This window comes from Pelophylax lessonae (assembly GCF_965119305.1).
Source record: "Pelophylax lessonae genome assembly, chromosome: 8".
Lineage (NCBI taxonomy): Eukaryota > Metazoa > Chordata > Amphibia > Anura > Ranidae > Pelophylax > Pelophylax lessonae.
In genome coordinates this window covers 91,528,917-91,555,505 of record NC_138775.1, presented here as the reverse complement: position 1 = coordinate 91,555,505, position 26,589 = coordinate 91,528,917, and the positions used below count along the sequence as shown (strand labels likewise).

Here is a 26,589-nt window from a genome sequence, read left to right as displayed (position 1 = left end):
AGAGTCTCGGATTAACAGAAAAGTGCAGAGGTTTGTGGCCCACACTCAGGACCCCCTGGCCACAGACGCGCTGGTGGCTCTATGGGGTCAGTATCAGCTAATATATGCTTTTCCCCCTCTCAAGTTGCTGCCAAGACTTCTTCGCAGGATCGAGGCAGAAGGGATTCCAGTCATCCTTGTGGCTCCAGACTGGCCCTGCCGAGCTTGGTACGCCGACCTGGTCAGGCTAGTTGCAGACGTTCCTTGGATCCTTCCTCTAAGGGAGGATCTACTGTCTCAAGGGCCGATCTTCCATCCTGCTTTACAGTCGCCGGCTTTGACGGCTTGGCTGTTGAAAGCTAGGTGCTGAAGGACAGGGGGATTGTCTACTTCAGTGATTCCCACTCTGCTTAAAGCGAGAAAAGCAACTTCTAAAAAGATCATCGTACGTGGAAGTCGTATATTGCATGGTGTCAGGCTCTTGGGGTTCCCCCTCGCTCTTACTCGGTGGCTCAGGTCTTGGCCTTCCTTCAACGGGGAGTTGATCAAAAACGGGCCCTGAGTACTATCGAAGGTCAGATTTCGGCTTTGGCAATTTTCTTCCAGAGGCCATTAGCCACCCTTTCTTTGGTGCGTAACTTTGTCCGGGGGTGCGACACTTGGCTCGCCTGGATCCGTCCTTCCTTCCGCAGGTGGTTTCCAGTTTCCACTTAAATGAGGACATTGTGTTGCCTTCCTTGTGTCCCTTTCTGCCTAGTGTCCTTCCCCTGGAGGGGGCAGTATAACCCTACTGTTATGAAGAACAGAGACCGCGTCCGTCAATGAATTTCAGAGAAAAGGATTTTACGGTAAGACAAAAATCCAATTTTTCCTTCCACTGACACCAAAGATGGGGCACTTTTTTTTCCATTGACATCAAAGAGGGGCACTTTTCTTTCCATTGACATCAAAGATGGGGCACAATTCCTCCCACTGACACCAAAGATGGGGAAGTATTCCTCCCATTGACACCAATGGTGGGGCACTCTTCCTCCCACTGCAACCAATAGTGGAGCACTATTCCTCCCACTGACACAAATGATTGGGCACGATTACTCCACCTACTAACCACAAATGCTTTGCAATTTTTTTTTTTTTTTACTCCTGCTGATGACAACCTGCGGCACTGATGCTGGGGCATTTTCTACTATCACTGGCCGCAGTCCGCCCCCCCTAAAGTCTGAAGGGCAGTAGTACACTTGTCCTTTGTTTAGAAAGTTTGGAGATCTGACCTAGAGATGCACTTTATTTTGTACTGACTATCATTTCTTGTACTGCAGGTGATCCTATACAGTGTAAAGCTTGGGTTGGTCAATGTGCCCTCTACATCCTCATAATGATGTTCGAGAAAACTGCAATAGTTCTAGTCCTGCTTATACCCAGACTTAAGGAGGTATTCGTTTTACAATATATACAAGTGTGAGCGTGTGTACACTGTTTTCTTCTGAATATTTTGAGTAACTTTGATCATAGAACTTTAAGACTTATCTCATGTTCATAAAAAACAATTTCTACAGTTAGTTCGCATATGACTAGTGCTTTCTGACATTCCAAAGCAAACATGAAAAAAATATCTTCTTATTATGCAGGTTGCCATGTTAAATTTACCATCTAATAGTCCCAAACTGGAGCTGGCCATCGTGATGCTTATTGTACCCTTCTTTGTTAATGTGAGTTATTTTTCAATTTATTGATAACTTAATTGATAAGAATTGAATTTCTTACTTGAATTCTTAACTATGTTGAAATATTTATTACACATATTCTATATAAGTGCGAGATTGTTAAGGGGATTGCCATTAAAGTATGTCTCAACCCGAGAAAAAAATGCAATATATTGCAGTTTACCAGTCTTTAGATGTGGTGGCTGCATTTGCTTTCTATAAACTTAAGTACATTTTCTTCAAGTCCAGAATAATACCTGTTGATCCTGTCAGAAATCCAGTATCCTTTTTTGTTTACCGAACTGAGTTGCACCGCTATCAGCCTTCCCAGTCCTATTCTATGACCTAAAGAAGACCTCCCTGTATATTATGGACCTAAGGAAAGGAAGGTGCTTGTAGTTCAAATTAGGAAAGTAGCCTGGGTAACGAGGCTGCTCCTCGATAGTTACAGTACAGTGAGTAAAGGTTTTCATGCTACGACAGAAAGTGTTTTACTGACAAAATCATTGGGGGAAAAAAACAACCTAAAAAAAAAAAAATGCAGCAACCACATCTGCCATTTTTAAAATGTGGTTTTAGATAAATTTAAGACGAGCTATTTCCCTCATTAATGTGCTTTTTACAATGTTTACATAGCAGTCTATGCTTGTCATTTGCTGTTCAAGTGACAAGATTATAGAGCGACCTTCTTAAACATACATTTATGCACATTTCAACACCACCTTTTCATCTTGCTTATATACTTGTTTATATACTTGCCTGCCAGTTATTTTTTTTACTTTTCACACACAATAAAATCAGCATTGTTTTTTACTAGAAAATTATTTGGAACCTTCAACGTTGTATATTTTCTGAAAGTAGAGGGCCTGGAAAATAAAATGGTGGCTGTCGTAGTGCACAAAAACAAAGTACAATGTTAAATGTTTCTGTAAAATATACAATATGATGGTGTGTTGAGTAAATAGATACCAAACATGTCAAGATTTAAAATTGTAGACGTCTGTAAAATGGTGACAAATTGCGGTACCTAAATTCACCGTTGGTGACGCTATAAAAGCCTTCAAAGGTTATCAGTTTAGCGTTAATCAAAAATGATGGTTCTAGATTTATTGCTTTTACTTCGATGTTAATGGTGATACCTCGCATGAGGTGCAATCACCATTTATATATGCATTCAGGGATGTCTTTCATTGCTGAGTGGTGCAATTCTGATACTCCCATGCCCATTGTAGGCAATTTTGGCTGTGGACATGGGTCAGCATGGGCATTCTTAAGTAGTTTGTGGCTACAAAGTCCCATACACAACAATACCGCGATGCCAATTTCTCTTTCCTTCATCGACAGACTCAGCGTTCCATAAATCGTAACTACTGGGATATATTGCCTCCTCCAGGAGTAGGACTAGGCAGAACAAAAAACACCTGGCTACGCCCATGGGCCGTCCTCAGTTTGGTATATAACCCCCCTCTCTGCTCTAGGTAATCCGTTTTAATCTGTCTAGTCAGGAGTAAGGACCTAGGCTCCTGGCTGGGATCTCTGGTCCTAGCAAATTTTTTTATCCTTCCTTACATCTTTTTTTTTTTTTTTTCTCTCGGGAGATCTACAATCAACTAGCACGTAGCTGCGGTCTGCAATCGCTCGCTGGCTGGGCTGGGGGGACCAATGGATCTAGATTAGCTAGCCCGTCACCCAGCCCGCCAGTTGATTGTAGATCTCCCGAGAGAAAAAAACAAAAAAGATGTAAGGAAGTATAAAAAAATTGCAAACTGCTTGCTACTAAACTGATTACCTAGAGCAGAGAGGGGGGTTATATACCAAGCTGAGGACAGCCCATGGGCATAGCCAGGTGTTTTTTGTTCTGCCTAGTCCTACTCCTAGAGGAGGCGATATAACCCAGTAGTTATGATTTATGGAGCGCTGTATCCTTTAATGAACTCAGAGAAATGGATTTTACAGTAAGTACAAAAATCACATTTTTTTCTTTCGTTTATTGACGGACACAGCTCTAGAATCTTCTTAATCATTATGTAGGGGGGTTATGCTGCCCCCTACAGGAGTAGGACACTAGGCAGGAATAACCTTTACCACGCCTTTGGGCAAGCCTCAGGGGATATACTCCCACACTCTGCTATAGGCATTCAGTTTTTTTCTTGCCTAGTTAGGAGTAAGGACCTAGTTCCTTGCTGGGATCCCTGGTCCTAGCAATCTTTCCTTTTTTAAATTGAATTTTTCCTCTTTTATTATTCTCTGTTCTTCTGAGAACTACAATCAACTGCTGTTCTGGCCAACGGACTGGATATTCTAGATCCTTACAGTATCCCCAGTCCGGCTGAGTGCATGCAGGCCTCAGCTCCACTCTAGGTCGGCCATGACATAGCCCCACTGGACGGGGACTGGCCTGCAAGTTAAACGTCTCATGAAGGTGCTTTCTTGGCCCGCAGCACCCCCCTTCCGATGGCGCAGTGGTCTGCCCGGAAAGGTGCCCACCCAGTTCCATGGCGTGGTAAGTAGTGTCCCCCTTCTCCCCTGGTGGTCTTTTAGGGTAGACGTGGACCCCTCCTTGGGGTGGTCGGACCCCCGGGTTAACCCCCCCCCACAGCCCCACTAAACGGTCACTGTGGGTCTTTTGCCTCACAGAGGGTTGAGCAGGGTTCCCTTCCATCCTGGGGGTTGGTGACTAGAGCAGGGATGTCTTTGGGGCTCCCTGCGGCAGTTGTTTGGCTGGGGGAGCAGATGTGCTACCATCCACTGGTACCCACCTCACACGGGCAGATCTGGCCTAAAATTTAAGCCGCAGCTTTATGGCCTACTCGTCGGAACCTATGTGAGGTGACTCCTGTGAGGATGGCTAAAGCCACTGCCTTCCGTGTGGGCATCCGCCTTCCCCTCCGCTGCCCTGGGTGATCGGATCCGCTGGGGCTCAAAATTTAGGCCACGGCCTGTGGCTTACTAAGCCGGGGCCTACTAGGCCAGTGAGTTGGGGGGCGGCCTCAGTGGGTCTAGCTGAAGCCCCCAGCCCCCCCCCCCCCCGGCATCTTCCAGACTGAGGATCTGTGCTATTTGCGGCTGGGGTCCCACAAAAATTTAGGCCGTGGTTTGCAGCCTGCTGGGCCATATGGTCAGCTTGGCACCTCCCTTGAACAGAGTGGTGCCGTGGGGGTGCTTGATTTTTAGTGGTAGTCTTGTAGCCATTATTGTGTGAGCGAGGGTACCCTGCCTGCACGTCCCCGTCACGGCAGGCGGCCCACATTTAAAGGGGGGCTATGTTCTATTATGTCCTCTATGGTGGGCTCTTAAGGCAACCCCCCTTGTCTTTTGTGAGGTCTCAGAGTTGGTCCATTTGTGCACCCTTAGTCGGCGTCCCCTTGCAGGATCGCAGTCAACGGTCTCCCCTTATTATGTTTAGGGGTGAGCTTAGTATGTAGCTACCCTACTGGGTCTGCGTTCACGCACTTCGAATGCTCTGTTAGTGAGGATGATTCCTCTTCTACTGCAGCCAAGCATGAAACGGAGCTGGTGGATGCACTGATTGTATCGGTGCGGGCAACTTTAAGAATCGAGGATGCAGCTGCTGCTGCGTCAGAGGCGCCGCTCACCTTTGGTACCCGCAGCTCCCCAAAGCGTCAAAGGTATTCCCCAGTTGGTCCAGGGGTTGCAGTTTGTCTGTAATGCCTCTCTTGATGCGGCTTCCTTAGTTCTAGGCTGTCCGTGGCAGCAGTGGTCCTTTGGCGCATGATATGGTTGATATCATTAAGGCTCTTACAGGGGGGGAAGAGTACTCTTCTTCCACAGGCTGCCAGGGGCAAGGAGTCTCGTCGCAGAAGTGGGTCCTTTTTTTCTTGGCTCATATGCGGCCTTTTCATCTCTCAGGAGTACGTCCAATCCTGGATCTCAGGGCTTTTGAACCGCTTTGTGGGGGTACAAAAGTTCAGAATGGAGTCCATTCGTGTGGTAGTGGCATCCCCACATCAAAGGACACTTACCTTCATATCCCAATATATGTCAGTCATCAGCGTTTCCTCTGCTTTGCCGTGGGCGAGGAGCATTATCAATTTATGGCATTGCCCTTTGGTCTCGCCTCAGCTGCAGGGGTATTCACAAAAGTGTTGGCATTGTAGAGGCAGCGGGGGATTGCGGTATTGGGTACCTGGACGCTCTTCTGTGAACAGAGTCTCCTACTGCTCTAAAGGACAACCTGGAAATTACTGTAAGGACTCTGCAAGAGTTCGGTTGGAAATTAAACTTCCAAAAGTCTGCTCTGGTTCCGTCCCCTAAGTTGGACTTTCTGGGTCTGTCTCTGGACTCTGCTTCAGCCAGAGTGTTTCTTCCAGGGAAAAAAACTCCAAAAGCTGCAGGATACAATTTGGCTCCTGTTGTCCAGCACGGTCATCTTTCAGGACTTGCATGCGGGTGCTGTGTGTGATGGTGTCTACCTTTGCACAGTTTCACTCGAGACCTCTGAAAAAAAGAAATTCTTGCCAAGTGAGACAAGAATCCACAGTCTCTAGACAATCTGATCCTGTTGAGCCGGGATACGAGAGGGTCCCTGATGTGGAGGCTTCGCTCTCCGGCACTTTGACAGGGCAAACTCTTCCTTCCCCTATACTGGACAGTAGTCTCCACAGTTGCCAGCCTGTCCGGGTGGGGAGGCGTTTTGGGCACAGATGTGCTCAAAGGGTCTGGACTCTGGTGGAGTCAAGACTACCAATCAATATACTGGAACTTTGGGCGATGAGATTTGTCTGGCTCATTGGACAAGTATGGTATAAAAAATGCAGCGCTAGTAATAGAGTACAATCAGGGTGAAGTCCATATATATTCCAAATGCTTGAAGCGGAACTATTGGGGTTGTTATATAGACAACCTGTTGTTGCTTTGGAGTGGAGATAGGGACTCTCTTGAGTCCCTTTTCTCCACCCTGAATAACGACGACAGGGGCATATCTTTGAAATATAAAATAAGCAGTGAAGAAATTTACTTCTTAGATCTAAAAATCAGAGTGCAACATAACCAGATCGGGACGTCAACCTTTTTTAAGGAAACGGATCGTAATGGTTATATCAACCTCGAGAGTTGTCATCATAGACCTTGGCTCAAGGGTGATCCCAAGAGCCAATTTCGGTGGCTGAGGAGGAATTGCACTCTTTTGCAGGATAGCCTTAGTGAGGCAGAAATTCTAAAAGATCGCTTCCTGGATAAAGGTTACAGCTCAAGTGAAATGGATTCTGTCATCATAATGGTGGCTGATATGGGTAGGGACACTATCCTTAACCCCATCAGTCCGACATCTCGGAATGATCAGCCGGATGGTTCATCTGGAAAATGTTCATCCTGCTTTTCATTTTTCACATCATACTCTTCCCAGCAATATACCATCAAGAAAATTCTTTCCAAACACTGGGATATTCTTAAAAGTGATAGAATCCTAGGTCCTTTAATTAAAGATACTCCCTGTTCTCTTTTGGGATGCTCCTCCTTTGAAATTGCACCGAATGTGATTGAGCCCCCAAAAAAACCCTCCTTCAACAGAATGGATATTTCCCTTGCAGGAGATGTGGAGTATGTTCCCTTAATATTCACAAAAATAGGAAATACACAAAATTCTCCTCTAATGTTACCAATATCTCCTATAATATTGAATGCTTTGCCACCTGTTCTACAAAAAATGTGGTTTATCTTACAACCTGCCCTTGTGGCCTCCACTATGTGGGCTGGACCATTAGAGAATTTAGAATTAGGATGAACTAGCATATCAATAACATTCGCAAGGGCTTTCCAAAGCATTACCTCTCCAAACATTATGACCTATACCATAAGAGGAATCCAGCGGGGACGTCCTTTTTATGGTTATTGATCAATTTCAACCTAATTGGAGAGGCAGCCACTTGCAAAGCGATATCTAAAAACTAGAAACCAAGTGGATATACCAGCTTAAATGTTTTAGGCCATCAGGTTTGAATGTGGACCTGGATGTTAATTCCTTTATTAACAATAGTTAGACATTTCTATATAGGCCTTGTTTGTATTTATTTTAAACTTTTGATACTCCTTTGTAAAGGGGTTTTTCCTTTCTATTTGACTCCTTCTGGCTTGTGACAAAACGCACATGTTGCTCATTTTTTTTTTACGCTGTGTGTTTTTTTATGACTATATATATATATATATATATATATATATATATATATATATATATATATATATATAATAAGATACACCCCCTTTTTTTCCATATGGATGTAAAGGATTGCTAGCTAGAGACTGGCTATCATTGGTGGTTGCACTATATTATAGCCAACTATACTTGTATGTGGCTCTGAGATTGAGACTTTAGGAAAATGTATTATATATACCTTTTGATGTCTCTCTTTTATTATTTTTAAATGTCTAGCATTATGTTTTATTTTTTAGGGTCTGGGTTGCGTTCCATTTATTATTAGTTGCGGTCCTGGATGTGGGTTTCCGCTTCCGGCCCAAGATTGAGATTTTTAAATCATTTTTGTGTTTTCCCTCTTTTATCGCTTTTAAAATGTCTGGTATCACGGCTCATTCCTTTTAGGTTCGGACTGCGTTCCATTTACTACTGTTTGCGGTCCAGGATGTGGGTTCCGCTTTCGGCCCAAGATTGAGATTTTTAAATCATTTTTGTGTTTTCCCTCTTTTATCGCTTTTATAATGTCTGGTATCACGGCTCATTCCTTTTAGGTTCGGACTGCGTTCCATTTACTACTGTTTGCGGTCCAGGATGTGGGTTCCGCTTCCGGTTTAGTATGGCTTATTGTCCATCAGCTATCCGTTTCCTGTGTTAGGCCTATATATCTGAGGTTCAGTTAACGTAGGTACGCCCCCTGACGACGTAGGTTGCTACAAAACGCGTAGGAGGAGCTTACCTGCGCCTGGCATCACATGCCGGAAGAGGTCCGCCGCCGTTCTAGCGGCTTCTTTGTACACTCTGTGAATACTGTGCTGTGTTTTATTATATTTGGTGAGTGCAATTATCTTTTACCAATAAATTATGCTATTGAAATGTACTGCACCATAAGATCTTTTTTATTTTATGGTACACAAACCCCATTGGAGACACTCGAGTCTTACACACTAAAAGATTGGAATATTCTGCCAACCAGTCCGCCAAGAGAAAGTGCCCAGTGTCCATTATTGAGATTACCTTTGGGATTGAAAGGCGCCTTTGATCACTGTGAAAACAGTGGTCTATTCTGGTAAGAGGCTTGGACATACATGTGGTGTAGGAAGTCTTTGCTCACCGAGTGCCGTTTTTGTCTCTGCAGTGCACACAAAGGGGGTTAAAAGGCGTTGTATTACTTATTCCGCTTCAAGCATTTGGAATATATATGGACTTCACCCTGATTGTACTCAATTACTAGTGCTGCATTTTTTACACCATTATACCATTCCTGTTATTTGCTGATTTGATGCTAGCTGCTGTATTTTAGTTTGGATGCGCGGTTTTCTTTTATTACATTCTCATTGGACAAGTAGCCTTTTAGGTGATGCCCGGTAAACATCAATAGGACAATGCCACGGGTGTGGCGTTAGTGAATCACCAAGGGGGCACAAGAAGTGGCCTGGCGGCTCGGGAGGTAGCCGGCATTCTAAGGTTCAGCTGTGTCTCCGGTGAGAAACTTCTGAGGAGGACCTGTTGGCCTCTCATTCCAACAGGAAAGTTCTAGAATTGAGGCAAGGTCTCAGGATCCTCTGGCCGACGCCACAGATGCACTGGTGGCTCCTTGGGGCCAGTATCATCTGATATACGCCTTTTCCTGGCTAAAATGTCTGCCGAGTCTTCTGATTGAGGCATAAGGGATCCGGTTATCCTAGTGGCTCCAGACTGGCCTCCCTGGTCTTGGTATGCCGATCTGGTATGGCCTGATCTGGTATGGTAGAGTCGCTGGCTTTAACGGCTTGGCTGTTGAAAGCCAGGTGCTGAAAGATAGGTAGTTGTCTGAATCGGTGATTCCCGTGCTGGTAAAGGCTAAAAAAATCTACCTCTAGGAAGATTTACTATTGCGCCTGGAAGACGTACATTGCGTGGGGTGAGTCTCTTGGGGGGTCATCTCCGTTCCCTTTGGTGGCTCGGATTTTGGCATTCCTCCAACAAAGTATTGAGCAGCGCCTGGCCTTGGGTACCATCAAGGGCCAGGTTTTTGGCCTTGGCGGTCTTCTTTTACCGTCCTTTGGCTATGCATTCTTTGGTTCGCACCTTTATTCAGGGGGTTCGCCACTTGGCTCCCCCAGTGCAGTCTTTGTTGCCTCTGTGGGATCTCAATTTGGTGCTGTTGGTTCTCCAGTAACCACCTTTTAAAAATATTCACAAGCTTCCTCTGCTTACATTGTCCCAGAAGGTAGCCTTCTTGGGGGCTAATTACTTCTGCACGCAGGGTGTCGGAGCTGGCAACGTTGTCTTGTCATTCACCTTACCTGGTGGCTCACAGAGATAAAGTGGTGCTTCGCCCTTGTCAGGCTTTCCTTCCTAAGCTTGTTTCAGGTTTCCATCTGAATGAAGACATCGTGTTGCCTTCCCTGTGTCCTAAGTCTAAACATCCTAGGGGAATTGCCTTGCACTCTCTGGTTGTTGGTCAGGCACTCAGGGTGTACCTTGCGGCAACTGAGTCTTTTAGAAAATCAGCCTTACTGTTTGCCTTTATGGATGGACCTCACAAAGGGTTGGTTGCGTCTGCCACGACCATTTTCAGACGGACAAGACAGATGGTGGAGCAGGCCTATTCCATCAAGGGTCAGGTTCCTCCGTTCCCTGTTAAGGCACTTTTTATGCGGGTGTTTAGTGCCTCCTGGGCTTTCTGCTATCAGGCGTCAGTGATACAGGTTTGCAAGGTGGCCATCTGGTCGTCTGTGCACACTTTCACAAAATTTTATAGTGGATGTACTGGCATCTGTGGATGCTTCTTTTGGCTGAAAGGTTTTGCAGGCTGCTGTTTGAGAGGACCTGGTCCTCTTTGAAGGGTGTATTGTTTTCTGGTTAGCTCCAGTTGTTCCTGGTTGAGCTCCACGTTACCTGGTTGGCTAGGTTTAGCCCTTTGGGATTTTTTTCTGCTGTTTTTCCTACATCTCATGTTTAACACTGCTTTGGGATGTCCCAATGGTTAAGAATAGGGATGCACCGATCCGATATTAGGATCGGATATCGGCGCCGATACTGCCAAATTAGCTGGATCGGTGGATTGGTACAATTTACCGATCCACGGGCCGATCCGGTTTTGCTAAGTCCCGACTCAGCTGTCCCTTACTTGCACGGAGCCGCTACTTCCTGTATAGGTGCGGCTCACAAGGAGAGTGATATCAGATGCACTCCGCCTGTGAATGGAGGAGACATATACACAGGAAGCAGTGGCTTTGCTCTGTACTGAAGCTGCATGCATATTGTGTATGTATGTAGTTCCGGATCAGTATCGGTATCGGCAAATACACAAAGCCAGGGTATCGCTATCGGGACTAGAAAAGTCGGATCGGTGCATCCCTAGTTAAGAAGATTCTGGAGTTGTGTCCATCAATAAATGAAAGAGAAAACTGGATTTTTGTCTTACCGTAAAATCTTTTTCTCTGATGGTCATTGACGGACAAAGCACCCACCCCTCTATTGAGTTGGGTTATTTTTCTTCTGACACTGCTTGTAACAAAACTGAATGCCTAGAGCAAAGTGTGGAAGTATATCCCCTGGGACTGCGTAGTGGGTGTGGCAAAGCTTTTTCCTGCCTAGTGTTCTACTCCAGTAGGGAGCAGCATAACCCAATGGTTAAGAAGATTCTGGAGCTGTGTCCATCGATGAACATCAGAGAAAAGGATTTTAATGTAAAGACAAAAATCCAATTTTTTCCTGCTTTCGATAATCTAACTAAAGGGACAACATGTTTACTTGCTTCCTAATACAATGGTATCTGAAAGTTGGTGGGGTATAAATGTACCAGAGTCAGTGATCTTAATGTTATCGCTTGTGTGTGTGTGTGTGTGTGTGTGTGTGTATACAGTCAGGTCCATAAATATTGGGACATCGACACAATTCTAATCTTTTTTTGCTCTATAATGGATTTGAAATGAAACAAACAAGATGTGCTTTAACTGCAGACTTGGGTGTGTACTCACTTGGGACTAGGGGTGTACTCACTTTTGTTGCCAGCGGTTGTAAACTGTTGTAATTTCTACACCGTTCACCTCATTTTGATGTATATACCCTCAAATTAAAGCTGAAAGTCTGCGGTTAAAGCACATCTTGTTTGTTTCATTTCAAATCCATTGTGGTGGTGTATAGAGCCAAAAAGATTAGAATTGTGTCGATGTCCCAATATTTATGGACCTGACTGTATGTACAGTATCTCACAAAAATGAGTACACCCCTCACATTTTTGTAAATATTTTATTATACCTTTTCATGTGACAACACTGAAGAAATGACACTTTGCTACAATGCAGTGCAAATACAGCGCAAAGATAAGTGAAAAAACTATTTGTCAATATTAAAAATTTCTAGAATGCAGCTGTTCATAAATTGTGGTAACCCAAAATTCACAAATGCAAGAAAAATATATCACAGCGCAAACAATAGTGAATCATATAAAGAATAATAGGTAATTAGGTTCTACTCAAAAACTCATAAAGTGCACCGTGCAAATATGTGCAAAAAGGGCTGGAGTGTAGAAACCATGTAAACATATACTAAGTAAATAAAGTGCCAGTCCAGATAAAATAGTTCTTTAAGATCTCAGTAGATGATAAGATATAAACAGTCCCAAAAATATGTCCCACGAAAGTGCTGGAGTGCCAGGAAGAAAGTGCACAAACATGCAATCATTTGCGGTGCAGTGAGCAAGTGCCGGTCCTCCCCCTTTGGGTGTTCACTTACCGGACAATGGTGACCCCTATGCTGTATAGCTATAGAGATCGACAGGGCTTATGTCCTAGTAAGGAACCGGCTATCACAACTCCTCCAAGGCGGATGTATCTCCTCAGATGTAAATACCCCGATACATGTATTGGAGAAAAAGGTACTCACATAGTGTAAATCCGATATAAGGTTTTTATTTGTGCAAATAGTAAAAACAAACTCACATTTCGTTGCTGTATTAAAGGCGTATATGGTAAAAAATCTCGTCCTTCCTAGTAGCTGGTGCCGCTAGAACGCCCCGTGGTTTCGGCGTGCGTTCCACCGCACCGGAAGTGACGTATTGCTAAGACGTAGACCGGAAGTGCGTCGACGCGTTTCGCCCTCCTCCAAATACGTCTGTGAAAGCGCCCGGAAGAGGAGGGCGAAACGCGTCGACGCACTTCCGGTCTACGTCTTAGCGATACGTCACTTCCGGTGCGGTGGAACGCACGCCGAAACCACGGGGCGTTCTAGCGGCACCAGTTACTAGGAAGGACGAGATTTTTTACCATATACGCCTTTAATACAGCAACGAAATGTGAGTTTGTTTTTACTATTTGCACAAATAAAAACCTTATATCGGATTTACATTATGTGAGCACCTTTTTCTCCAATACATGTATCGGGGTATTTACATCTGTGGAGATACATCCACCTTGGAGGAGTTGTGATAGCCGGTTCCTTACTAGGACATAAGCCCTGTCGATCTCTATAGCTATACAGCATAGGGGTCACCATTGTCCGGTAAGTGAACACCCAAAGGGGGAGGACCGGCACTTGCTCACTGCACCGCAAAAGATTGCATGTTTGTTCACTTTCTTCCTGGCACTCCAGCACTTTCGTGGGACATATTTTTGGGACTGTTTATATCTTATCATCTACTGAGATCTTAAAGAACTATTTTATCTGGACTGGCACTTTATTTACTTAGTATATGTTTACATGGTTTCTACACTCCAGCCCTTTTTGCACATATTTGCACGGTGCACTTTGAGTTTTTGAGTAGAACTTTGCTACAATGTAAAGTAGTGAGTGTACAGCTTGTATAACGGTGTAAATTTGCTGTCCCCTCAAAATAACTCCACACACAGCCATTAATGTCTTAACCGCTGGCAACAAAAGTGAGTACACCCCTAAGTGGAGATGTCCAAAATGGGCCTAAAGTGTCAATATTTTGTGTGGCCACCATTATTTTCCAGCACTGACTTAACCCTCTTGGGCATGGAGTTCACCAGAGCTTCACAGGTTGCCACTAGAGTCCTCTTCCACTCCTCCCTGACGACATCATGGAGCTGGTGGATGTTAGAGACCTTGCACTCCATTTGAGGATGCCCCACAGATTCTCAGTAAGTTTTAGGTTTGGAGACTTGCTTCACCAGTCGATCACCTTTACCCTCAGCTTCTTTAACAAGGCATTGGTTGCCTTGGAGGTGTGTTTGAGGATGTTATCATGTTGGAATACTGCCCTGCGGCCCAGTCTCCGAAGGGAAGGGGGATCATGCTCTGCTTCAGTATGTCACAGTACATTTTGGCATTCATGGTTCCCTCAATGAACTGTAGCTCCCCAGTGCCGGCAGCCCCAGACCATGACCCTCCCACCACCATGCCTGACTGTAGGCAAGCCTCACTTGTCTTTGTACTCCTCACCTGGTTGCCGCCACACACGCTTGACACCATCTGGACCAAATAAATTTATCTTGGTCTCGTCAGACCACAAAACATGGTTCCAGTAATCCATGTCCTTAGACTGCTTGTCTTTAGCAAACTGCAGGCTTTCTTGTGCATCATCTTTAGAAGAGGCTTCCTTCTGGGATGACAGCCATGCAGACTAATTTGATGAAGTTTGCGTATGGTCTGAGCACTGACAGGCTGACCCCCCACCCCTTCAACCTCTGCAGCAATGCTGGCTGCACTCATACGTCTATTTCCCAAAGACAACCTTTGGATATTACGCTGAGGACGTGCACTCAACTTCTTTGGTCGACCATGAAGAAGTCTGTTCTGAGTGGAACCTGTCCTGTTAAACCGCTGTATGGTCTTGGCCACCGTGCTGCAGCTCAGTTTCAGGGTCTTGGCACTCTTCTTATAGCCTAGGCCGTCTTTATGTAGAGCAACAATTCTTTTTTCAGATCCTCAGAGAGTTCTTTGGCACGAGGTGCCATGTTGAGCTTCCAGTGACTAGTATGAGAGAGTGAGAGCGATAACACCAAATTTAACACGCATGCTCTCCATTCGCATCTGAGACCTTGTAACACTAAAGAGTCACATGACACCGGGGAGGGAAAATGGCTAATTGGGCCCAATTTGGACATTTTCACTTAGGGGTGTACTCACTTTTGTTGCCAGTGGCTTAGACATTAATGGCTGTGTGTGGAGTTTTTTTGAGGAGACAGCAAATTTACACTGTTATACAAGCTGTACACTCTCTACTTTAGGGCACGATTGCTTTGTAATTACTGATAGATTTCAGCTGGTGTCTTGGCTTTCAATGCCTCTTTGCACCTCCCTTTCTTCATGTGTTCAAAAATGTTTCCCTTAGAATCCTATGGGAGTCTTCGCACCACTGAATTACAGGTGCGGTACATTTTGAAAAGTCCTGCATGCTGCATCTTTGGTGGAGTTTTAAAAACTGAACCAGAAATGCAGCTTTCTATTAAAATGAATGGTAGTCGTGGTAAAAATGCAACACAATTTGCATTTTTGGTGTGTTTTTGAGTCGCATGTCTATTTTGCACAATTAAAAAAACGTGCCAGAAATGCACAGCAAACGCATTTGAAACCCTGAAAATCTACTGATTTTGCTACTGGATAGTGTGAAAGGGCCCTAACTAGGTAATTAGATGTTGACTGTAATTGACCGTAAAAACCTACATTGATGTTTGGAAAGCAATGAAGGAGTTTTCTCTTGTCTGTTTCCAGTTGTCTTTTTTGCCTCAATAAATTAAATTGTAGTTGCATTATCTCTAGTGAATAAAATTGAGTTATGTTAAAGTCTCACTATAGGAAACAAAGTACATATATACTACTTTGTCCTATCCTCATATGTGGTGTCTGAAGCATCCCATAGGTGGATTGACTTCTGTACAACCACCCTGCCCATACATGAATCTTAATTTGGCCAGTCGTTGGTGAACGTGTCAGATTTCGATCCATGTACTGTATGGCCGGCCTAAGGCAAGCTGTTAGATTGGACAGGGCAACCCCCTTCCCCACACCCCTGTTACCTACAGCCATCCGACAATGCAGCTGGCGAGAAGATAGCACTTTTCTCCAAGCACTTACCTGCTTGCGTTTTTGCTGACACATCCCTCTTCCCCTGCATTTCTTATGAGGAACTTGTCATGGTCTGGAGTGTTCTGGTGTGTCAGAACACAATAGCACAGCAGGGGAGATCGCTGTACTAAATTTGCATAGTTAATACAGCTGCTCCTCCTGAGCTGTCAGTTTTTTTTTTTTTTTTGTTCAGCCCTTCTGGGTTGAAGGAACAAAATAAAACAAAAAACGGTAGTGTGTGCTAGGCTTAAGCAGTTGAGCGGACTTGTCAAACGACCATGGGGGGGCGGTAGGGTGTTGAATCTCTGAGCTACATGGGACAAAGTACTATATATACCTTGTTCCCTGTTGAACAGAATACATTGATAACAATTTAAGTTAGACTTCTATATTCTGATTATACTTTTATTTATACAACCTATTTCATTATTTTGGTTTAGTTCTACAGGTTGTTGGATACATTTTTACTCTTTATTTCTGTTTAACAGGCATTAATGTTCTGGGTGGTGGACAACTTTCTGATGAAGAAGGGGAAGACAAAAGCCAAGATGGAAGAGAAGGAAGGAAGTCCAGACTCCCGCAATGGTAACAAAGTGCGATACCGGCGGGCAGCCTCTTATGATGAATCCGAGTCTGAGGTAGGCAGAGAAAAAAAAAAGCTTTCCCTATTCCAATATCAAACTATGATGCATGTTGTTGTGTCTGTGGAACATTGGCGAATCCCTGGACCTAAAGTATCAAAAATGTCACTGAAGGAAAGAACACCCTTTTGCCCCAACAAAAGTATGCTAAGCCTTAGACTTGTAAACTCTCCATCTCAGAGACTAAAAGAGGTCCTTTGATTCTTCCAAGGCTAATCCTGGAAGTCAGTTCTGTCATGTGTCATGTGTCCTGGGCACATAAATCCTCAAACAGCTGGTTGCTCATGGGCGAGCCGCACACTGGTTTGTGAATTTCGAATAGAAGTGGGAGCAGGTACCGGTCCAAAAATAGAAGGGGTAGGAGGGAATAAACCTGGAACTTCCCCTTTAGGGTGAAGTTCTGCTTTAACTCAGACCCTTATATCAGTGGATGGGTTGTCTTCTCTTTTTTTTTTGTCCACCTTGCTGTTCATTTTTCGGAATACTACATATATTGAGCTTGAATTAATATTGTTTTCTTTGGATTAATTTACCATTTTTAAAGAGGAAGCTTACTGCTGTTGACCTAGTAATACTCTTCCTGATTTTCTGGCTATGCATGTATAAACAGTACCATCTGTGTTTCATAAAACTGTGGCATCAGTGTTGTCATACGTATTGGCATACCATGCACTTGGCACTGGCACAATCCACTCTCCACTGCCATTTTTTTTTTTTTTACTTGGATGCTCAAGACCTAAAAAAGGAAAGGTATTTTCTTCAACGTGGTCATTATATTCCAATGCAAATTGGCTTTTGCTCAGTCCTATTATGAGTGTCTGGTGTTGTAACTTCATTACCGCCTCCTCACTTTTCTAGAGACAAAGCCTCTTTCTTTCTTTGTAGGTGGTGTCAGTAAAAAAGGGCCAAAATATTCTAATTCTCCATGCAATGTTTTTCTACATTATACTTGATTTAAATTGTGCCATCTTCTCTATCATGACTATTCGGAGCAAGGCTACTAGTTGAAGTTGCTGAACAAGTATAATGTGCTGTAAACTAGTCACTGTTTTTGCTTTTCCCTTACCCTGTCAACCTGTAGAAGCACTTGTTTGTGATGCCTATACAGGATCATTTTGATTTGTGTTTTACCTGTTTGTGATCTAATTTTTACAGCAATTGTGTCAATATTGCAGAACTGTCTGAAACAATGCAGAATCATTTTAATTTTTTTAAACAAAAAATAAAGGCTAAGGTTTCATTCACACGATCTTATGCTATAGTACACCCTCACCAGGGTCATGTATGCGCACACAGGAATGCACAGGTGTTTCGTGCATCCCCATGTGGGCAGTCCTACACATGTCAATTGGGATGCACTGGCTGCATGAACACAGCCGCTGATCCCAATTTGGCAGCAGTGTGGGTGTAAGTGCGGGGCAATGAAACACAGTGTCTGTGTTAAGCTCTGTGCAGTTGCGTGGCTGTGTCCATGCAGCCACTGCTTCTCAATTCAAATGAATAGGACTACCTGCATGGAGATGGATGAAACACTTCTACATCCCTGTGTGGGTAAACTAAGTCCTGCATGGGTGTACAATATAGTATGCCCCTTTGAGCAAAGCCTAACAGTTAAATGATGCAGCTGACGTACATGCATGCAAACTATTTATGTGCGTAAGGATTTGCAATTCTGTACTGCTGTTGTGACTTGTATACACCTGCCAAACACTTCACAATTGGTCTGGAAAAACCACCCTATTTCTGGGTTCGTTTTTGGTATTATTACAAAGCAGTACAACCTACACCCCTTTACAGTGAGAAGTAAGCAGGAAGCTGTATAACTGAACAAGGAAATAGTGTTGTCATTTATTTTTGCTATGTAGAATCGCAGAGGTCCGTGTATGCATCACATGACTAGCTGAACAGAATTACACATTTTGTGAAATGTAAAATGGTAATGTGTATGTTTAAAAAAAAAAAAAAAAAAAGTACATCTCTGCAGCGCATGCACATTTCCCCATTGATTATTCCTTTTAGCAACACTGCAAATACAGAAAAAAAAAAAAGAGAACTGGATAGAGCTCAATCCAGTTGAGCTTCTGTGGAATGTGCTGGAAAAACAAGTCTCATCCATGGAGGCCCCCAGCTCGCACCTTAAAGGATCTGCAACTGACGACTTGGTGCCAGATACCACAACTTACCTTCAGAGGTCTAGTGGTGTCATGCCTCAGCAGGTCAAGGCTGTTTTAATTGCAAAAGGGGAGCCTACTCTAAATTGGTTGGGTGGTCTTGAAGTTATGATCGGTATATATGACATTTTTGATTCTGGCCATAATTTAAACTTTGATATTTATCTGCCTAGAAGGTGAAGTATATTTTAGAACTGTGAAGCTCAGTTCCCTAACTCTTCTCTCTTTATGCTAGATTCTTATATCGGCTGATGATGAAATGGAAGAATCTGATGGTGAGGAGGATCTACGTAGGTTAACAAACTCAAAGTCTGTGAAGAAAAAGAAGCACCGCTTTGGCCTACCTGTATGATACCATTTCTGGTGTTTGCACAATAATGCCTCCGCTGAACTGAGGCTTGCAGGAGGAAATTATCTGGCTTCTTGGCACAGCAACTCTACAAGCCGCTACCTCTAATGTTCTGTTGGCTTCATGGATTGGGGTGATGGAAGACTGTTTTTTAACAGTCACTTTTCCCAATAGAGAGTGCTAAGGTTGGGCACAAACTTAAGTTGCACTACAAGCTGCCACCCTCCTACACACCCTATACAGGCAATACAAGGGATAAAGTGCAGCTGCCTCTTTGTTTTTAAAGCAAACAAAGTTATTATCTGTTCAGTACCCTTTCCAATATGGCAGTTCATTCCAGATTTAGGTAATGCAAACTATACTTTTTTAATTGAGGTTCTAGGTTTTTGTTTCTGACCATTACTTTTTTGTTTCTATCTCATATTCTTCTTCATATTAACAAAGTTGAAGTTTCTCAATTATTTTTATATGAAATCTTACAAGCTGACTCTATCAAGCTCTGCAGCCACTTACAGCTAAATGCGAATGTTGAATTTGTGCACTCAAGATGGCCCAAATGATTTTTGGGCATTGCAGGTGTTTTAGGCATATCTTTTTCTGAGCATTCCAATATAATTCTCTATGCATTATTACATTATTTAACATGGCTGGCATCTGCAGTAGGGAGCACAAACCTCTTAGCTGCTATAGTGAAAGTATCCATCCCATACCTTACTCTGTTACAGGACAATGTCAGAATTATCAATTTGGATCTTTTATTTTGAAAACTCTAGGTACTTGTTTTCTGTTTCATGACTTTTCAGAAGATGACTGTGCTGCATCTTTTGGTCAAGGCAAAGTACGGTATACTTTGTATCTGTCTTTTGGAATAAGTATGTTTTAAGAACATAACTTCAGTAGGTATCAATCAATCTGAACTCATCCAGTTTTAACAGACTTTTAAACTTTTCAACCTGCACCTTTGCTTGGACTTAAAGGTATAGATAATATTTGGGAAGGATCTTGACCTCAAATACTAGGATTCCAGTGTACCAGTCTAACATGGCACCCTCAATTAACAAACACTAATTTATGTATTCAAGAAACAGACATCCGAGATGTGGAATAATGCTGACCATCTGTTATGTTCAGATCAAATGTAACTTATGAACAACGGCTTAAGCACCGGTTTTATCCTATCTACAGCCTAAGGGATCCACAGTATCATGTTACTACTTAACCCCATTCCCCCAACCCCAGATGGAAGACTTTGCCTTAATTTTGTTTTTACTGTTACAGTCACTTTAGCGTTAGACCATTCCCGTATACTTTTGCTCTCAGGGCTGACAGCAAGCTATTGCTGTGCAATGCTTTGCTCTTTTCCCTGACTCCTATAGTGTTCTGCAGTGTGTCTAGTGTGTTTTTGCGCCTTTTTTAATTTATATTTTCATACAAATGAGTGTTTTCTTCTGAGGTCAAAAAGGGTGACAAACTTTTTTGTTTTGTTTTTCATATAAAATTATGTGCGTGTTACAAGAAATACATCGGAGGTGCAAAATACAGTTTTTTGTTTTTCCTTTTGTGTTTCCAGTCATCAGTATTTCTGTCTAAGATTGGCAATCTACATGCAGCTTACATGAAAAATAACCCATTTTGCAGGACATGCTGATGTTCTTTGTATCACAAAGCTGATTTATCAGAATCTGGACTAACAAAAGTGGAGCTGACGTAAGCACTCAAATTCTAACTTTCAGTTTCCCATTAGGTTTGGAAAGTGAAATCGGATTTCTGATGTGTTGTCATGGACAGCAGCCTCCGTTTTTTTTCTATTCATGTTTTTTATAAATCAGCCTCAACTTATGTTTGGTCTTCAGGGATTGTTAACCCCTACTCTGCCAAAGACGACCAGGTCTTAAAGTTAGTGTACTACAAGAATATTGGCATACTGTTTATAATATGAGGGCTCAGCTATAAGAAAGATTTTAGTAGCATCTGATTAACCCTTGTTGACAGCCCCCAACCCCAAAATGCGATACATTATTTCACAGTTTTGAAATTGATAAGACGTTTAAGGATTATTCTTGTGCTACTAAATTACTAAATGTACATGTAGTGAAGTCACTACATTTGAAGGGAATGTGTCAAAAGGCTAAGTGAGTTAGAGGGTAATTTCACTAAACAGCATTCCAGCAGTGCAGGAGAAAAGTGAGTGAAGTGCTGTGCACTTGTGAGTGCCGTCCGCCCATCGCAGCAACAAAGAATATGATGACAATAACTGGAGGCTTGGGTGCAGCGATTTATATAGATCAAACAGCGGAAAGATTTATGTACTTGCAACACTCACCCAAAAAGCTTGACTGAATGCTGTTAAGTGGAGTTTTCCAATACTTGTAAGATCCTTGTATCAAATGTATGCATTTAAAAAAAAAAAATCAGTGAAGTGTGATGAACAGAGGTGTTTTTTTGTCTCTTCATTATAAATACAACTTTTCAAATGTTGGTCATAAAACCTGTTTGATTTTTTTTTTTTCTTGTTGCATTTTTTGATTGTTGCCTTCATGTTATGCACTTTTAAGGTAAAGTAAAACTATTAAAAAAAAAAAAAAAAATGTTTTTTAAAGATTGTAATGTAGTTGAATAATACACCGATAGTTGTAGTTGGCTCGATGGCAAATCTGCACATGGAAAACATGCTTATAGTACATCTATGTGTAAAACTTTTTTTTTTTGTTGGGTGGAATTTTGAAGGATTAGGACTTTTTTTGTCAGGTTTGTATTGCTGTCTGTTTCCCGTTTAGGAAAAATTGCCCTCTGTCTTTCTCTTGATGACCATTGTCACTCACTGAAAGTGATGAGAGATTAAAAACTTTACATTTGTCATCTGGATAGGAGGTAAGGAGAAATACTCCAATGGGATAACAGTTTGTGTGAAAACTGTGAAAGGGGATTTCCCCTCATCCTGGAGATAATTCCTCTCTTTTCTTGTTGCACCTCTGGGAAAGGAAGTGAAAGTAAATCTCCCCAATGGAACATAGACAGCAGAAAGAATCACTCATAGGGGTTTTTTTTTAATTTCCTATTCTACATAATACAATAACAGAAAACTTTTGGCTTAAGTAATGCTTTAATTTTTTTTTTTCATAGAGGAACTTCAGTGAAAGACCAAAAAATTAAAATAACTGCAGCAGCCACAGATATTGGTGATGACATTTAGGAAGTTTATTTTTAAAAAATGGCTATATTTTTTATGTAATTATTTAATAGCACACTGCTCACTTGTGCTGTGTGGGCAGCCATTTTATGTATGGGCACATAAAACCAGTGGATGTTTCTTCCAGGATATGCATAATATACACAGACAGACCCATGGACACACTCAGTGTCACCTGCAGTTCTGATCACACAATGATAGATAAATCAATCTCCTTTGCTGCCATTAAACTGACCTGACTTCTGGAGCTCTGTCATGCAGGCAGCAGTGCACTTGTCCCTGTCTAGTGCACTCCGTGTTGCCCCTCCCAGTGTTTTGACATGCCCCTCCATGCCTCAATTTTGTTACAAAGCACTACAGAGGACATTACCATAAACATAGAGGGTTGAATGCCAACAAAAGGATTTCAAGGTGAACACAGAAATCATATTTTCTTTCTCGCCATTGAGGGACACTAAATTCAGAGACCTTTTGGGAAGTCCAAAAGCAGTCCTGCTGTGGGGTGGGCAACAAATGAAAATAAAAAGCCCACTAAAAAATAAACAAAAAAAATGGAGACTCCCTGAGCTTACATAGCTGCTAAAAAGGACCTTGCGCTTAAAGCTAATATCACACAAGGTTTTGAAAATCTACCTGGTTAAACTTGTGTAGTAGAAGCTGCATTCAGACCAGGTAAAAATCCTTCTAATGTACCTACATCCCTCTGTCAGTCTCTAATATAACAATGTCTTGGTTGAGGTGAAAGGCTGAAACCACCTTAGGAAGAAAATCAAGGGCTCATCACTATCTTGTGTAAGATCAGAAAAGGTTCATTACAAGACAACGCTGCCAGGTGAGACACCTGGCTTGTAGAGGTGATTGCAACAAGAAAATCAACCTTGTAAGCATAGAAAGAATATCCCCAATATGTTCAGTTGGTGTTTTTTGAAGTGTTAAGAAAATAAAGTTCAAATGTATAGGGGAAGCCCCATGAGGCAACCTGTACAAAAGTCTAGCAGCCTCTAGAACAAGATTTACTGAAATGTGACCCTTGAGTGCTATTCAAGACCACATTCTGATCCAGGCCTAATTGTAAAATGGTCAAGAAAGGACCCACAGAATATTTTCTAGGATGAAAGTTTGAAAGGGCCCATGGAGAGCCTGCTGGGAGTAAGATCAGGTGGAAGAACCACATCCACCTAGTCCAGCCTGGAGCTATGCGGATCACAGGAATTCCCACCATCTCTATCCTGTGTAGCAGATGAGGAATTTTAGGGGAGAAAATTTGTAGATTAGGCTGCTAAAGATAGATGGATGGGGGGAAAAAAATCATTAGCTTAACCACTTTACCGCTGAGTACCGTAGTACTACTGCGGCAAAGTGACTCGTTATCGTCTGACGACGTAGACCTACGTCGCCAGACTCCTCCCCCTGTAGGCGGCGCTTGCGCGCCGCCGGAGGCGCGCTCCCGCTGTTTTCATTCACAGCGGGAGTCGGGCCAGGGGAGGAGCAGCGGCGATCGCCGCTGCTCTGCCCCGATCGTCTGGGAATCCAGTTTGGAGATCCGCCCGCCTGTGTAAACAGAGCAGGCGGATCTCCTAAGTGACAGGGAGTGACAGATCGGAGTGTTCAGCATTTTTTACCAAACATGGGTAGCAGAAAACAAATTGGCCAAAAATTTAAAAATAAAATGGTTTTTACATCTTTTTGGGGGGGAATTTCATATTAAAAAAATGTTAAAAATATTATTTTTTCAAAATAAACGCTCTTTTTTTGTTTATAGCGCAAAAAGTAAAAATCGCACAGGTGATCAAATACCACCAAAAGAAAGCTCTGTTTGTGGGAAAATAAGGACGTAAATTTCATTTGGGTACGGCGTTGCATGACCGTGCAATTGTCAGTTAAAGTCGCACAGCGCCGAATCGCAAAAAGTGGCCCAGACGTAAGACAGCAAAATGCTCTAGTGGTAAAGTGGTTAAAGTATGTCTATTATAAGGCCCAAGTAGGGGGTCAACTTCAGTGCTGACTTATGAAAGTTCGGAAACATACTGAACCTTTTTAGGGTATGAAATGTCCTGGTCACATTGTCGGTCAAGACTTATGCTAACTGCTCCCTCAACAGGAGAGGCTGCCTAGATATCACCAAATGGAGATGCTGAGAATGTAACAAAGTAAACACAGGGGCTGGAATCTTAGTGAATGCCCAAATTGTAGGGTTATATACTGAATGCATTGGTGACCCACAGCAAAGCAAAATAATCACTGATGTGCTAAAAAAAATATAGGGACATGTAAGTACATGTCCTTAATGTCTAGAAAGGACCCATGGTAAGGGGAGGCCATAACAGATCTAGTTAATTCCTTGTTGAATTTATGGGTCTGAATGAAGATTTTAGAGCCTTATGGTCCAAGATATGATGAATGCCCCCTTTTGGTTTAAGAACTGTGAAAGGTTGGGGAAAAAAGGCCTGAAACCTTTTTCCACAGGAAATGGGGCAATAACCCCTCATCCATAAGGGCTGCATGGAGGTCTGCTAACCGATGATGCGATGCAGCAAAGTTAGAAGACAATCTAGGGGGCACAGAGTGAAACTAATTTGTGTAGGCCTTGGAAACCATCTCCTGTACCCAGCCATCTGAGATGCTGTCTATCGGATATCCACAAAAGCTATCAAACATCCACCCACTATGGAAAGTTGAGTCGTCCCTTCATGCCAAAGAGGATTTGCCTGCAGGTTTTGGAGGGATTTAGAGGCCCAAGTTTTGTGGTTGAAGTGGGCTTGGGTTTGGTCCTAGAGGTGGAAATCTAAAAGTAGGGAATGGAATTCTTCTGGGGTGAGTTTTCCCAGTTAAGGGCCTTGGCTTTGTCTCCTATGGTAAATGAGTACTCCCCCAGTGTCATCCCTGATGAGTATGTCCAATGCAGTTTCAAAGAGATGTTGACTCTTGAAGGGCATGTTCAACCAAAAGGTGTATTCTGCATGTTCACTTACAGGAGACATATTCAGCAAATAAGACTGAAGATGCGGTAGTGTAGGGTAGCAAGCATGAGCTCCAATCGCTCTAGAAATAGAGGATTAGTGTGGATGGAAAGTGACTCTCTTTTAACCACTTAAGCCCCGGAGGATTTGGCTGCTCCAAGACCAGGGCCTATTTTGCGATTCGGCACTGCGTGACTTTAACGGACAATTGCGCGGTCGTGCGACGCTGTACCCAAATGAAATTGACGTCCTTTTTTTTCCCACAAACAGAGATTTCTGTTGGTGGTATTTGATCACCTGTGCGATTTTTACTTTTTTGCCCTATAAACAAAAAAAGAGCGACAATTTTGAAAAAATAACAATATTTTTCACATTTTTTTTATATGAAATTCCCCCCCAAAAAATGTAAAAATCTAAATTTTTTAACATTTTAGGCCAAGTTGTTTTCTGCTACATATTTTTGGTAAAAAAAAATTGCAATAAGCGTATTTTGATTGGTTTGCGCAAAAGTTATTACGTTTTACTATGGGAAAGATTTTTGTCATTTTTGTGTTTTTCTTTTTTTTAACTTTTAATGGCGGCGATCTGCGATTTTTTTTTTTTTTTTTTTTTTTTTTTTTTTTTTGCGGGACTGCGACATTGCGGCGGACAGATCGGACCCTTGACTGACATTTCTGACACTTTTGGGAGTACCAGTGACATTACTACAGTAATCAGTGCTATACATATGCGCTGTTACTGTAAAAATGACACTGGCAGGGAAGGGGTTAACTTTATTAGTGATCAGTGGGTTAAATGTATCCCTAGGGGCGTGATTCTAACTGGGAGGTCGTGGCTTGTGATGTAACCACAGAGACATACGATCCTACATAGCAGGATCGTGTAGTCTCTGCAGTTAGATCAGGGAGAATGACAGGCGGCTTTGTTTACATTAGCCACCTGCCTTTCTCCCTCTCCAGTGGGAGATAGCGAGTGACCGGCGGACATCGGAGCCGCCGGTCACTCGCGCAGGGATGTCGGGGAACGAGTAGGGGCAGGAGCGCGCCTCCGGCGGCGCGTGCTCTCCCCCTAGAGGCTCCTGGGTGAGCGACGTAGCCCTACGTCGGTTTGCCCAGGAGAGCCAGACTGCCGCAGTAAATAGTCGTGCGGCGGGTCGGCAAGTGGTTAATGAGTTTCAGTTCCCTAAAGTTTGCTAGACTGACCTCTCAGTCATGATAGGCTCAAATGCAGGGCCTGTAAGGTAACAGAAGGTTTTGAAAACAATTTCCAAATGTTTATGCGTTCACAAATAGTAATAAATGCACTTTTTCTCTTACGTCCTCCGACAGTCGCCGCCCACTCATACAGTCTTCACCAATGGGTATTGACTTCCTCTCCACAGGAGTAGCTAGGCATAAGACTTGTTAAAAACAAAAGCATTTAACATAGA

At 43.0% G+C, this 26,589-nt stretch overlaps 1 protein-coding gene across 1 annotated transcript in view; it reads left to right on the top strand.

Moving 5' to 3' along the window:
* Window positions 1-20,455, top strand: part of LOC309562057 (store-operated calcium entry regulator STIMATE-like) — a 161,666-nt gene extending 141,211 nt beyond the window's left edge. Inside the window, exons 5-8 of the mRNA XM_082266168.1 lie at window positions 1,299-1,411; window positions 1,608-1,688; window positions 16,338-16,487; window positions 18,897-20,455. Of these exons, the coding sequence (XP_082122294.1) occupies window positions 1,299-1,411; window positions 1,608-1,688; window positions 16,338-16,487; window positions 18,897-19,013 (461 nt within the window). The 3' untranslated portion in view covers window positions 19,014-20,455. The remainder of the gene's footprint in view (window positions 1-1,298; window positions 1,412-1,607; window positions 1,689-16,337; window positions 16,488-18,896) is intronic.
* Window positions 20,456-26,589: the final 6,134 nt, after the last annotated feature.